We start from the raw sequence: 13,565 nt of genomic DNA on the forward strand, positions 1-13,565 counted from the left end.
TGAAGGTTCAGAAAAACAGTGGAATTCGTGTGGTGGGAAATAAACATTCTTGCCCTTTCCCTCTGAAGAAAACTTTTGTTGTGGTAAATACAGTCACCTGTGGGCCTGGGGTTTGATTTTCACCAACTCACACGGCAGTCAGTTAAGCCTCTTACTGTTTCATGGATGATGGCAGAAGTCATAAGACTCCTGGGTCAGAGACAAGGACCCCTTGAGTCGTGTGGCACAGCAGATAGCCTGCACACCAGCATTCTTCCATCACGTCCCTGCCCAGAGTCCCATGGGGGCACTCCGGGTGGCCCGTATGGGTGCTCCACATGCAGTAGGTTTGTGCTGCGGCTGAGGACACTGAATATAGGGGTCCACTGCCTTTAAAGTAAGTGGTAAGCCAGCTGGCTCTTTGTCTAGAGGAGACTCCCTCGTAAAGCTCCCCAGCTGCATAAATAATGCTGAGAAATGACTCAGGTTAACAGACTAGCCAGGGCCTTACAGTCTTGCCATACCCACTGAAGCAGTCCTAGGAGGTCTAGCTGTCCTAACTGTTCTGTAATCGCTTTATTTTCCAGCATATTAAAATCTTTTTCCGTTTGCTAAATCCATCTGTCAGTTTTTGAGATATAGAGACATTGGACCTTTTTTTCTGAACAAAGTAGTTTTATATACAGGACATATAAACGTGAACCCTGAAAGATCATTGTGGAAGATTTTGATTCTTTAAGTTATGACAGCAGGGAAGATAGGCTTGTAAGATCAGTTTTTAACTTAAATCATTTCAGACAGACTTTTATTAAATTTTCTCTGTTACAACTTGTCATGTATGAAAAATGATTAACTTCCCATATATTTTGTTCAAGGTATTTTCTACAAATCAAAGACCTAAGATAATGAAGGGGGTTCTGGATGTGAGATAAATAGCTCAAAGCAAGCATCTTGGAAAAGTAGGCTTTATATAGTATCTATAAAATTAGAAAATTAAGGATCTCCCTGGTGGTCTAGTGGTTAAGAATCCGCCTTGTAATGCAGAGAACGTGGGTTCGATCCCTGGTTCGGGAAGATCCCACATGCAGTGGAGCAACTAAGCCCCTTCGCCACAACTCTTGAGCACGTGCACCTAGAACCTGTTCTCCAAAAGAGAAGTCACAGCAACGAGAAGCCTACACACTGCCCCTAGGGCGTAGCCCTCTCTCGCCACAACTGTAGAAAGCTGTGCTCAGCAAGAAGACCCAGCGCAAACAAAAATGATAAATCATTTAATTTTTTTTATAATTAGAAAATTAAAACTTTAAATCAAAGGAAAAGAGCAATTGCTGCTCTCACAATGCTTACTGATTCTGATTTCTTCTGTTTCTCTCTTTGCCACTCCAGTGTTCAAGTGTGTAAGCAAACAGACTCAGATTATTTAGAGGAAAAATGTAGTTCACTGGCTACTTTCTAACCCATCTCAAAACTATCCCTGTCTTCCAAGCTGTGTGGCCCACTCCTCCTTAGCTGGTTCGAGTCTTAGGTTCAGGTTTAGTGACCGAGGAAATGAGGGGCCGGACAGTCATACGCGGTCCTTGCAGAGGGCACATACAGCAGCCAGCCAGAATCCACACCCCCTTGTGTTTGGGAACCTGTTTTTGAGAGTCCATCTTAGCGTTTTAACCCAGAGAGATTGCTGTAAGTCTTCTCTAGCCTGAATCCTATTGGCTGCAGATCAGTGCTGCCAAGGAGAGGCAAAAGGCAGCTTGGTACCAGTTTCTTATATACATTTTTAAAGATTTTAAAGGTTTAAGCTTATTAAGCCATGATCCATGATAGAATAATAGTAGTGGTTTAATGTTTATTCTGTCCCCTTTAATCCGGGGCTTGAAACTGGATGCTTAATGGCGCTATTACGGACATTTCCCACCCCCCACCCCCAACCCCATTAACGGTGATACTCTTTGCTTTTTGAAAAGTACAAATAAAATGGTGTAGAAAAATAAGGCAGGAGCTGGGAGAACATCTTGCTGGTAGTGCGGCTGTGTTGGTGCCTTCCCAAGGCTGAGAGGCCCTGGGTTTTTGTTGTTTATAGGGACTGCTCCACACACTCTGTCTTCCTGCAACACAGAATAAGCATGTGGCCATTAAACCAGTTATGTATTTTCTTTCTTTGCAGATGTCCGTAGGAGAATTGAACTTATTCAGGATTTTGAAATGCCTACTGTTTGTACCACTATTAAGGTATCAAAAGATGGGCAGTATATTTTAGCAACTGGTAAGCATCGTTTTTGTTATAATTTAACATATGTTTCATACCAGGAAATGCTTTAGAGGAAAAGACAAAATTATTCTAATATTTTATTATTAAAAAATTTCAAACATACAGAAATACTGGAAAAATTGTACAGTGAACAGCCATTTACCTCTCACCTTGATGCTTCAATAGTTCGCTGTGTTTGCTTTATCACCTGTCTGTCTATCCATCTTTCTGCCATCCATCCGTCCACCCTGTGTTTTGATGCTTTTCAGAGTAAGTTGCAGATGTTAGTATCTTTCACCCCTAAATACCTCAGTGTGTATGTCATTAACTAGAGTTCAATATTTGTTTATGGCTTTTTTTTTAATTTGCGTAAGTAAATAATTTTGATGAGTTTGAACAAATGTATATACCTGTGTAGCCCAAACCCCCAGCAAGATCCAGAACTTTCCTTCCACCTAGAACATTCTCTTAAGCTCCTCACAGTCAGTCCCTGCCCCCACTCATGTGTAGCCAGGCACCTCTCTGTGATTTACTTTTTCCCCACAGACAAATTTAGCCTGTTTTAAATAGACTCTTTTATATAAATGCAATCATGTACTATGTATTCTTTTTGTGTAAGACTTATTTCATCTAGGACTTCGTATTTCAGATTCATTCATGTCATTATATGTGTGAATAGTTCTTTTTTTGTTGCCGTTACCAAGTGATATTTCCTTCGAGGAATATGCCACACTTTGTTTATTCTTCAGTTGATGGACATCTGAGCTATTTTCATTCTTTGGCTATTATTGATAAAGCATTATAAACCATCTCATACAAGTCTGTTTTGAGGACTTTGCTGGGTCATAGGGTAGGTGTGTATTTAGTTTGATGAGAACCTGCTAGGTATTTTTCCAGAGTAGTCAGATCATTTTATACTCCCGCCAACAAGGAGTGAGAGTCCCAGGAAAGATCATTTTTATCATTATGATTTTCTCTATCATGTACTAGTATTTCTTAGGCTACTAAGACCTGTGTTAGCAATAATTCATCAGTATGAAAAAGCCATAAAATATAGGGAACTTTTAATGCATTGTCCTTTACAGCAACATTACTCAACCATTTTTGGTTGTGATTTTGCTCCATATATTCTAGGTATTGTCCACTTACTTTTTATTGTTGTTTTTGTCTTAACATTCATCTATATCTCTTTTCCAACCACTTTCTTCTTTGACAGCTTGTATACATCTCCATGCTGTTCTCTTTTGTTCTGTGCTGGTGGTTGTCTCATTACTAGCACTATCCATGTGTTTCAGCCTCCAGTTCTCTGTTCCGGATACAGACTACAATTGTAGATCATATATAACATATATGTTACGTAGAGAGTATGTATGTGTAGATATATTGTACTATACTGTGTGTGCTCAGTCACTCAGTCATGTCTGACTCTCTGACATTGTGGACTGGAGCCCCCCAGGCTCCTTGGTCCATGGGATTTCCCAGGCAAGAATATTGCAGTGGGTTGCCATTTCCTACTCCAGGGGATCTTCCTGACCCAGGGATCGAACCCTTATCTCTCACATCTCCTACATTGGAAGGTAGGTTCTTTACCACTAGTGCCACCTGAGAAGCCCATGCTATGCTATGTACTATTTTTAAGTGAGATCTTGGGCTTTGATCCATGTCAGAAAATACAGAACTACTTCATCGCTTTCTTTTAGAAGTATCCTCATTGGTTTATGAACTTCCCTGATGGTCCAGTGGTTAAGTCTCTGTGCTTCCACTGCATGGGGCATGAGTTTGATCCCAGCTTGGGAACTAATATCCCACATGCAGTAGGGCATGGCTAAGAAATTTTTAAATATAGAAATATCCTTACTGGTTTTAAAAATCAGTCTTTTCCTGATTGCAAATGTGATAATCTTATAAAAAATGTAACAAATACACAGGAGAAAATGTGAAAGACCCTAAAATTGTATTAGAATATACCAGGTGTCTCTGTGCTTATTCCTCCATCGTTTTTTTGTGCAGAGGACTAGCACTGTCACAGTCGGGTTTTACGGAAGCCGGATCGTATTAATATTATGAGCATCACCCTGCAGGGCTGACCTCTCTTGCTGCACTCACTCTGCGTTTCACTTCATGCTGTGTTTTGACAGCTTCCATGTCAGTGGTTACAGGTCTGTGTTATCCTCTTTATAAGTCGTATAATGATTTACCATCATTTACATAATTGTTTCCCTCTAGGTGGACATTTAATTTGCTTTCGTCTTTTGGCCATTTGTAAATAATGCTTCAGTGAACATTCTTCATGTCTTTGGTACACTTATGGGTGTGTTTCTGTAGAATAAATTTGTATAAATTGAAATAAAGACTTAAGATGTAAGAATATCACATATTTTACAAATACTGCCAGATTGTCCTTCAAAGAATTTGTAACAATTTAAACTTGTCACTGTACTTTCCTGGTGGCTCAAACAGTAAAGAATATGCCTGCAGTGCAGAAGACCCAGGTTCGATCCCTGAGTTGGCAAGATCCCCTGGAAAAGGGAATGGCAATCCACTCTAGTATTCTTGCCTAGAGAATTCCATGGACAGAGGAGCCTGGTGGGCTACAGTCCATGGGATTGCAAAGAGTTGGACATGACTGAGCAACTAACACTTTCAAACTTTCACTTTCATGCTTGTTACCAAAGTATGAGAGTAGATTTTTTTTTAATATCCACCTAAATGCAAATATTAACCAGTTTCTCATCTTGGCCATTTGATAGATAAAAACTAGTTTTTAAAAAACCTACTTTGTTAAAGTATTTGTGAAGTTTATTAGTTATTTGTATTTCATTTTCTGTGTCTTGCTTGTTTATATCCTTTGCTCATTTTTCCCTTCACATGTTAGAAAGGGCTGCTTTAAATTCTTTTTGTTTGGTAAGCTTATAATTATCCTGCTTAACCTCTAAACAAAAAGTTTAATCAAATATTTGCAGGATATTGGTAATAAAAAGTATGTCCTTTAGGTTTTACATCCCATCGAATTTTTTATAGGAACATATAAACCTCGAGTTCGATGTTATGACACCTACCAATTATCCTTGAAGTTTGAAAGGTGTTTGGATTCAGAAGGTAAGAGATTATATTTGAATTCACGAAAATAGTTTTTATATTTGGGTACTTTTCTCCTTTTTAAGCTGGGCATTGCTTGTGTATTAGTTACAGTAAATGTGGCAGCTTTGAAAAGTTCATTTCATTACTCATAGCTCTGTTGGTGAAGTCCACGCAGGCTCGCCTGTGTTCTGTGCTCAGGACTGACCTCACGGTGTCAAAAGGATGGGACTCTTCCACAGGCCTTAGGCAGGATCTATCTTCAAACTTCCAGGTGGTTGGCAGAACGCAGTTTGCTGTGGTTGTTGGGCTGAGGTCCCGCGTGCTGCTGGCTGTGAGCCGGGGGGCCACACTCGGCTTCTGGAGGCCCCTGTGTGCCTCCTCACCTGGTCTCTGCCTCCTTCAAGCCAGCAGCAGTTCCTTGTGCCCTGAATCTGCCTCTTCTGCCTCCAGCTGGAAAAAACACTCACTGTTTTTAAAGGGCTTGGGAGAATTATAAATCTCAGCTTTGCCATAAAATGTGATGTACTCACAAGAGTGGTGTCTCCTCATGTTGACAGGGTCCACCCACACTCTCCAGAGCAGGGGACTGTACCCGGGGGAAGGTCAGTGGGGTCGTTCTTAGAATTCTGCCTGGTACGAGGGGCAGGTTGAGATGGGAAAGTTCATCTCCAACATGGAGATGGCCCCATGTTTGAGGTGAGGGAAAAGACCTTAATGGAATTTGTATTCTCCTAACTTGTTTCACTCTTTTATTTAAAAAAAAAGCAATACAAACTCCATGTGCTGCTAATAGTAACTGTTTTCACTCTTCAGTTTTGTTAACAGGTATGCTATGAATGAGTAAAAAGTTACTCTTACCTTTTTTCAAGCAAACATTTTTGAGCTTTTAATGTTTGTTATTTGAACATCTCAGAAAAACTGTGGCAAAATTTACGAATCATTATATTTTGTGAATTTATTATCTAATTTGCTTCAGTTCTGTAGAAAATGTAGCTGATCTGTACTAAGAAACTGTAAAATGTTTAACTTTCCACTTGGTGTTTTTTTTTTCCCCCCACTTGGTGTTTTGAGGGCAATATAGTATGACATCTTTGTTCTTGTTTTATGTAGATGGCAAAAAAGGAAGCAAAACCCAGCATTTGTGTATAATATTTGTATTGAATTAGAATCTGCATCAATTGTATATTTTTATTAAAAATATTGATAATTATATTTTTCTTACTACTTCTTATTTTTCAGTTGTCACCTTTGAAACTTTGTCTGATGACTATTCAAAGGTATGTTTTATAGCATTGGTTTGTACTGCCTGTGCTCAAGAAATGAATGAGTGGAGTTTATTTCTATGATAAGTGTTTTTATGGTATTTCCATTGTTAAATTTAAAGTAGCTATGGAGTAAAATAAGACCTATTCTTTACTATTAATATCTGTTTAGTTTGTCTTGTGAATGTGACAACAGGAATGGAGATAGTCTTTGGCAAGTCTAGTATCAAAATAAGTTTTCCATAGCATGTATGAATAAGATGTGACCTATATTTTTAAGAATTGGTAGCTGTCATCTTTTTAGACCGTCTTATATCCTAGATGTGTGATTTTCATTATTGCATTTAAAGTAGTATTGTTTGCCGGGTTGCTTTCAGTTTCTTATTCATATGTGAAAAGCACAATAGCAGGTTGTTTGTTTACTATTCTTAACTGTGCAAGTAAGTGGTTGTGGTATACACTGAAGCAGTTCAAGACACAGCTTATATGTTTACATTTGCTTTTTTTAATTTTTGGTGCCATTAATGCATCTTTCAGCTCTGTGGTCATTTTCAGCAGTTACAGGATTGTCAGTAGAAGTGCCTTATTAAATTCAAAATGAAAAATTTTTAGTGATGTCAGGTGTTACTGTGAAGGAAAATCGAAATTTCAGAGCTGGTGTGTTTCATATATAGTCTTCAGTTCTGGCAACTATGGAATACAGTTTCCATAGCCTGTGGTAGCTATTTATCATATGTTTCAGAATATTCAATTTTATGATAAATTTTCTCTAGATACTGATAAGTTTGCTTGTAAGTCTTTCAGTTACAAGGTAAAGTTTGCCAAAAAACCTGTCTAGAATGCAGGAAGGCATTAAGTAACTAATGGAGAGGTTGATTCTTAACCTATTTCTTAGCCTTGATGGTAAGTTGTGTTTATACACGTGTGTTTACAGAGGGCAAGAAAAGACAAAATGAGAGTTTTTCTTGCTTTGCCAGTTTCAGAGATGATGAAAAAGCACTTTATCTAGAAATCTAAGCAAACTAATTTTCTTGTTTCATTTTCAGATTGTCTTCCTGCATAATGATAGATACATCGAATTTCATTCACAGTCAGGTTTCTACTACAAAACCAGAATACCGAAGTTCGGGCGAGACTTCTCTTACCACTACCCGTCCTGCGACTTGTACTTCGTTGGCGCAAGGTACGGGGTCTCATCACCCTTTGTTTTCTCCTTTCCAGATTCCCAAACGATTTCTGTTCTTAATATGGAGGAGAGGGATTAAAAGAAGGATAAGACATTATCCCTGCCTTCTGGCTGCTCAAAGGGTGTAGTTCCAAAGTGACTGGCTCATTTAAGGGTCACATCCTTGACTTTCACTGGCATGGGGCTCTAAATCTAGAGACATGGTAACCCAGTGGGGCGACGGTGGTGGGAAATCAGTATCTTAGCCCCACTGCATGCGTTGTAAAGCATTTTATTCTTAGATGCTACCTTCTTTATGATTATCCATTTTAGAAAATTGAGAAAACATGAAAAAGAATAAAGAAGAGAAAAGTCACCTATTCTATAATTATGCCATGCAGAGGAAGCCCTTACTAGTATATTACTGTTATTTCATTGTAGTCTTGTTCTTATATACACTTACAGATGCATTTTGGATCTCGTATTCTCCTGTTATTTGTAAATAATATTCTACTTAACAACTTCATAATTTTTCCTTGGCACATAGATGGTTGAAATCACTCTTATGCATGAACAAATTTACAAATAAGGTGATTATCTTTTAGGTTTAGAGTACATTTTTGTATCAGTGTTACAAAGGGAAGCAATGCCTTATGACAGATATATGTTTCTAAAAATTTATCCTTACTTGAAGAAAAGTTCCTTTAGTTTACTGGATTTTTAACTCTTTTATTATTTGGCAGCTCTGAAGTTTATAGATTAAACTTGGAACAAGGACGGTACCTGAATCCTCTACAGACTGATGCTGCGTGAGTGTTGTTATAAGAATCCTGCTGTATTTATTTCTGCCAGGAGGTGGAGCCAGACTCCCAATTTGTTGTCACATAGCCTGTGTTGCATTTAATCAGAGCTCTCTGGGCAGCTTAGGTAAAAGAGTAACATTAAATTTTCTCCTACACACAAAAAAAATCGCTGAAAGACCTAGTGATGTCTTAAAATTTAAAAAAAAATTTTTTTTTTTTATCTACCCGAAAAGGTTTTAACTCAGCCCAGAAATTCAGTTATTGTTTTTTGCTGTGTTCTTTAAATTTTCATTCATGATTTAATTTTCTGATATTTTCTCTTGTAGGGAAATTTTTTTTTTTTGGTAGGGAAATTTTGAATTAACTCAAGAGTACCATTTTTTTAAATTTTATTTTTTATGTTTTTGCTAGTGGACATTTAAGATTTTTTCATGTTTTCTTTTTATCATGTGTTATAGTCTTTACTTTTGTTTTATTCATAGAGAAATATTTTAGGAATGAATCTGTCATAATATTAATGCTGAGTAGTAGCAACAGCAACACAGTAGTGAATGCGCTTACTATGTGCCAGGCTATATTCAGGATTTTATATATATTCACTCATTTGAAGCTTACAGCAAAGTTTTACAGTATAGCTACTATTATCACCACCATTTTACAAATAGTACAGCTGAGACTCAGAGAGGGTAAGTAGCTTGTTTAAGGTCACACAGCTAGTATGGAGTGGAAGCTGGATTACTTCTCATCTAGGTATATAAAGAGCTTGCTAGAATTTCCTTATTGCTTTGAAAGGGATTTTTAAAGGTTGGATGAACAGGTAATGATAAAAACCAGTAAACTCTCGTTACTTTTTTTTTTTTTTTCACATTGGTTTGAAGTACCGATTTTATTTTCTTAAATTGTAACACCATGATGCATCCTTGAATAATAAAAGAGTTATCTGCTCTTTACTTTCAGAATTTCCTGTTTATAATAGCAACATATTTATTGAGTGTCTTATAAACGCTAGACACTGTGCTGAGCATTTTATAGTTTTTTCATTTAATCCTCGTGATGACCATATGAAGTTGGTGAACACCGTTTTGCAGAGAAAAGAAAATTCAAGCCTAGCACGGTGGACTCAACAGGCTGGTCAAGCCTCCAGATTGGTGTTTGATAGCCTGTGTTATTTTGCTTTGGGGGAAGATTATTGAGAAATTTGTTCCTGTGGCAGTAGGATAGTGGTTTTGAAGCGCGCCCTTCGGTGTCTCACCCCCTGGCAGGTAGAGTGTCACCCCGCAGTCTGAAACTTCAGGGCCCTTGTGCCCAGCACTGGCCTTGTGCTGCCTCGGTGCTTTTCATATGCAGATGATCGAGAACCTGCTGGCTGCCGCCTTCTCCATGGCAGTGGGTTCCTGTTTGTTTAGGAAGTTTAGGGGAGTGTCCCTCCCCCTAAAGCAGATGCTAAAACTCTCTCCCTTATCACTTTACTGTTTTAGGGAGAATAATGTTTGTGACATAAATTCAGTGCATGGCTTATTTGCCACAGGAACGATAGAGGTAAGCATACATTGACTTCATTTTGAAAAACATTTGCCCTGCATTTGCTAACAGAGTTTCATGTAAAGACAGGGTTACTTGGTTCCTAAGAGCAGGGTGCTGATGGTGAGACAAGCCCCTGGTTTGCTTTTCATGTGAACGGTGGGTCATGTTCCTGGGAGACACAGCTGTGCTCTTGCTGCAGACTGTGCCGCTTGGGGCTGCATTTGGCCTTGGGGGTGGGGGGCCGTCATCACTGAGGGTGAAGTTGATAGTCCCCAGCTCGTGTGGCAACCACTCTTGCTCTTCAGCAGCTCTCTGCTCCTTGTTAGTTTTATGACTGTATTCCTTTCCCTGAGGCTTATTTTTCTCATCAGTGAAATGGAGATGGTAAAACTTACCTTGCCAGCTGTGTGGAGGCGCTGTGCTGGTGAAGGTCACATGGAAGAACCTACATGAGAGCATTATAAACTAAGGGGACGTGGAGTGTGATCTGGACGTCCTGTAGAGTAGCACTCAATTATGCACATTTTCATTTTATTTTATTTTTTTTTACGTTTTCATTTTAAACTATGTTAACACCTTTGATTCAGTGTCTTTCATATTTAGGAGTTTTTCTAGATTTGCTTTTTTAAATTACAATATTGTTAAATACAGTAAAAAAAAAAAGGTAAATATGTCAAAAATGTATTGTTAACAAATTCCCTTCTGTACCTTCCAGTCATCAAGTCCTACACCACAGGTGACTCTTTAATGGCTTGCAATATTCTTTTTTCATTTTTGTTTTTCTTTGTATATGCAGGTATTCATATGTGTTAATAACATGTTTTTGAATGTTTTTCACAAAATTGAGATTATGCTGTGGTTCTTCATTTGCCTATTTTTTTTTAATGTAATGCTATATAATGAACATGTTTATACACTGGTGCTTGTAATTACTTGTAAAACTAAGGTAAATGTTTAAAACTGGTGGATAAGATTCCATTGTGTAGATGTATTGTAGTTTATTAAACCAATTCATATGGATGAAATGTAGATTTCTTTACTCAAATTATTTTTAGGTTAAAAGATGAAGATTTGAAATGGATCGCCTAAGGTTGATTTAATGGAAATATATAAAACTATGTTGACTGTGTTATAAAAACTAGTATGCCAAAGTTAGGCCAGTGAAGCATTATCTCGCTAATTACTTTCCTTGAGATTACAAAGGGGAAATTTTAAAATCATTTCCTTGAAAAATTTGTTTATTTGAATAGAGTCCTTACAGAGCAAGCTAGGCTAGACATCAGGAAACATGCTGTGTAAGAGAAGTTGTGAATTAGAGCAGGCTTCTCTTTCACCAACTGTTTTAAGACCAGTCATGAGACTTGTTGAAGGAGGCGCAGACCACCCAGCCCAAAGGCTGGGTTCCTGAAATTCCTTGGGTTCCTTGATTACTGTGTGTGTGTGTATGCAGTCATATTCAACCCTTTGTGACCCTGTAGGGATTTGATATTTGAGATGCACAGTTAGACCACTTTAAAATTCATTTTTACATTAATTTTGATATTATATGTTAGATTTTGATTTCTTCTGTGACAGTTATTGTGGTACATATATTAAATATTTATCATTGATACAATAATATTTATATTTAAATTTTGCCCGTTATACCAAAATATCTTTCATAACTCCTCTCCCTGCTACCACACCAACCAAATCAAGGTCCAGTCAGGTATCATGCATTGCATTTTGGACCTTTTTTCCCTTAACCATCATTTTTTATTTTTCCTTTTTTAAATTATAAAAGAAATGCAGTTGATGCAAAGGTACAAGTAAAAAGTTAAAAATGTTAAGTTCTTAATCTGCACATGATAACCAGTAAGGCTTTTCATTTTCTTTTTGGGGAGTATTTTTCTAAAAATTTCCTAGTAGCAACAGTAATTTACAACGATTGTTCTGTTTGTTTAGGGCCGAGTAGAGTGTTGGGACCCGAGGACTCGGGGCCGAGTTGGTGTGTTAGACTGTGCGTTGAGTAGCGTCACGGCTGATTCAGAGTAAGTGGAAGTGAGTTTAAATACTCACCAACTTCTGATTTAAACAGATATATCAATGCTGAGATGTTGGGAAAGATTGAAGGCCAAAGGAGAAGGGGGTCACAGAGCACAAGATGGTCAGATAGCAGCACTGACTCAATGGATACGAGTTTGAGCAAACTCTGGGAGATGGTGGAGGGCAGAGGAGCCTGGCGTGCTGCATGCAGTCCATGGGGTTGCAAAGAGTGGATCATGACTTAGCGACAGAAGAACAGCAACAACAGTGTCAATACTAAATTAAAAGCAGTTGCTGAAGGATGACACTCTTAAAACACATTTCTCCGAGGTTGTGGTTTTGTAATTGTTTTATGGAAAAATCCTTTCCTGTGGAAGCTCACTAAGTGAGGAAACTAGTGGAATTCCTTTTTCATTTAGTTACCATGGAACTGAGTTAAAATGTATACGCTGCAAGAATTTATATTTCCCATTCTGTAGGATCTGGTGGTGGAATCCAGGGAAACCACAGTTACCTATTGAGTGTTACTACATTTTCATAAGAAAAACAGTGAACTTATATGTATACTGGGAAGAAATCTGGATATGTTGTAGTGTTGAAAGTAGCTTTACCTGTCGATTTAGTTTTGGGTGATTTTATTTATTACTTTTTTATGCTTAGCTTTATTTTTTTCCGACACAAGTGTTACAAGCTGTCACCTCTGTTATTGGACATAGGTGACCTTCTGGAAGGAGAAGCCAATACAGTCAAAGAAATATGAGTTAAATATTGGCTAGGGGAGGACAGGCTTTGTTGTTTACAGGTGATGTTTGTGATTGTGTGCCTGAGAAACCCAGTAGAATGAACTGAAAAACTATAAAAGCTAGTATGAGATTTAAGTAAATTGGTTACAAAATAAATGTACAAAATCAATGGCTTTGATGTTTATCAGCAAAGTCCATGTAGAAAGATACAGTGAAAACCAGTTCTCATTTATAACAAAAATTGTAAAATATTAAGGGTTAATCTTGATAAGTAACTATCTGAAGAAAAGGACAACATTTTATTAAGAAACAAACAGGTTTGAATAAATGAGGAAAAACAGTATCACCTCACCAAGAAATGGTTCTGGAGTTCAGTTTGAAAAGTCAGTGACGGAAGTCGATGCTAACGAGAGGACCTGATGCTTCAGCGTAGTTGCAGGCTGAGGCTCTAGGTGGCGTAAGCGGCCTGAGGATGCCAGCAGTCAGCCACCTGGACTCTAGGTTCTGGTCCAAGGTCATGGAGACAACAGCTGTTGAAATCAGGACTATGGCCCGCTTCTGACTCGTCATCTAGGATCCCTCCCACCTCAGAGTTACTCTTGGTTACTGAGTGAGAAGTATATTCTAGATTAATAGCTGTAAACATCCATTGTTCTGTTACTTTTAGAGATTCTAGGCTCTCATCTGGGGACTAGTCTTTTTTTTTTTAGCTTGACATCATTGACTTTAAAAGTGAAA

At 38.0% G+C, this 13,565-nt stretch overlaps 1 protein-coding gene across 3 annotated transcripts in view; it reads left to right on the forward strand.

The window, feature by feature from the left end:
• The window catches only part of NOL10 (nucleolar protein 10), an 89,877-nt gene that overhangs the window by 4,758 nt on the left and 71,554 nt on the right, over nt 1-13,565 (forward strand). For 2 of the 3 annotated variants that reach the window (XM_061433316.1, XM_061433314.1), the window contains exons 3-9: nt 2,141-2,239; nt 5,246-5,323; nt 6,545-6,582; nt 7,614-7,750; nt 8,476-8,541; nt 10,014-10,074; nt 12,004-12,089. In XM_061433316.1, coding sequence (XP_061289300.1) covers nt 2,141-2,239; nt 5,246-5,323; nt 6,545-6,582; nt 7,614-7,750; nt 8,476-8,541; nt 10,014-10,074; nt 12,004-12,089 — 565 coding nt within the window. Of the gene's footprint in view, nt 1-2,140; nt 2,240-4,244; nt 4,384-5,245; nt 5,324-6,544; nt 6,583-7,613; nt 7,751-8,475; nt 8,542-10,013; nt 10,075-12,003; nt 12,090-13,565 lie in introns of those variants that run through there. The other variant, XM_061433315.1, reaches the window with a different exon arrangement.

Source organism: Bos javanicus, chromosome 11, assembly GCF_032452875.1.
Source record: "Bos javanicus breed banteng chromosome 11, ARS-OSU_banteng_1.0, whole genome shotgun sequence".
Lineage (NCBI taxonomy): Eukaryota > Metazoa > Chordata > Mammalia > Artiodactyla > Bovidae > Bos > Bos javanicus.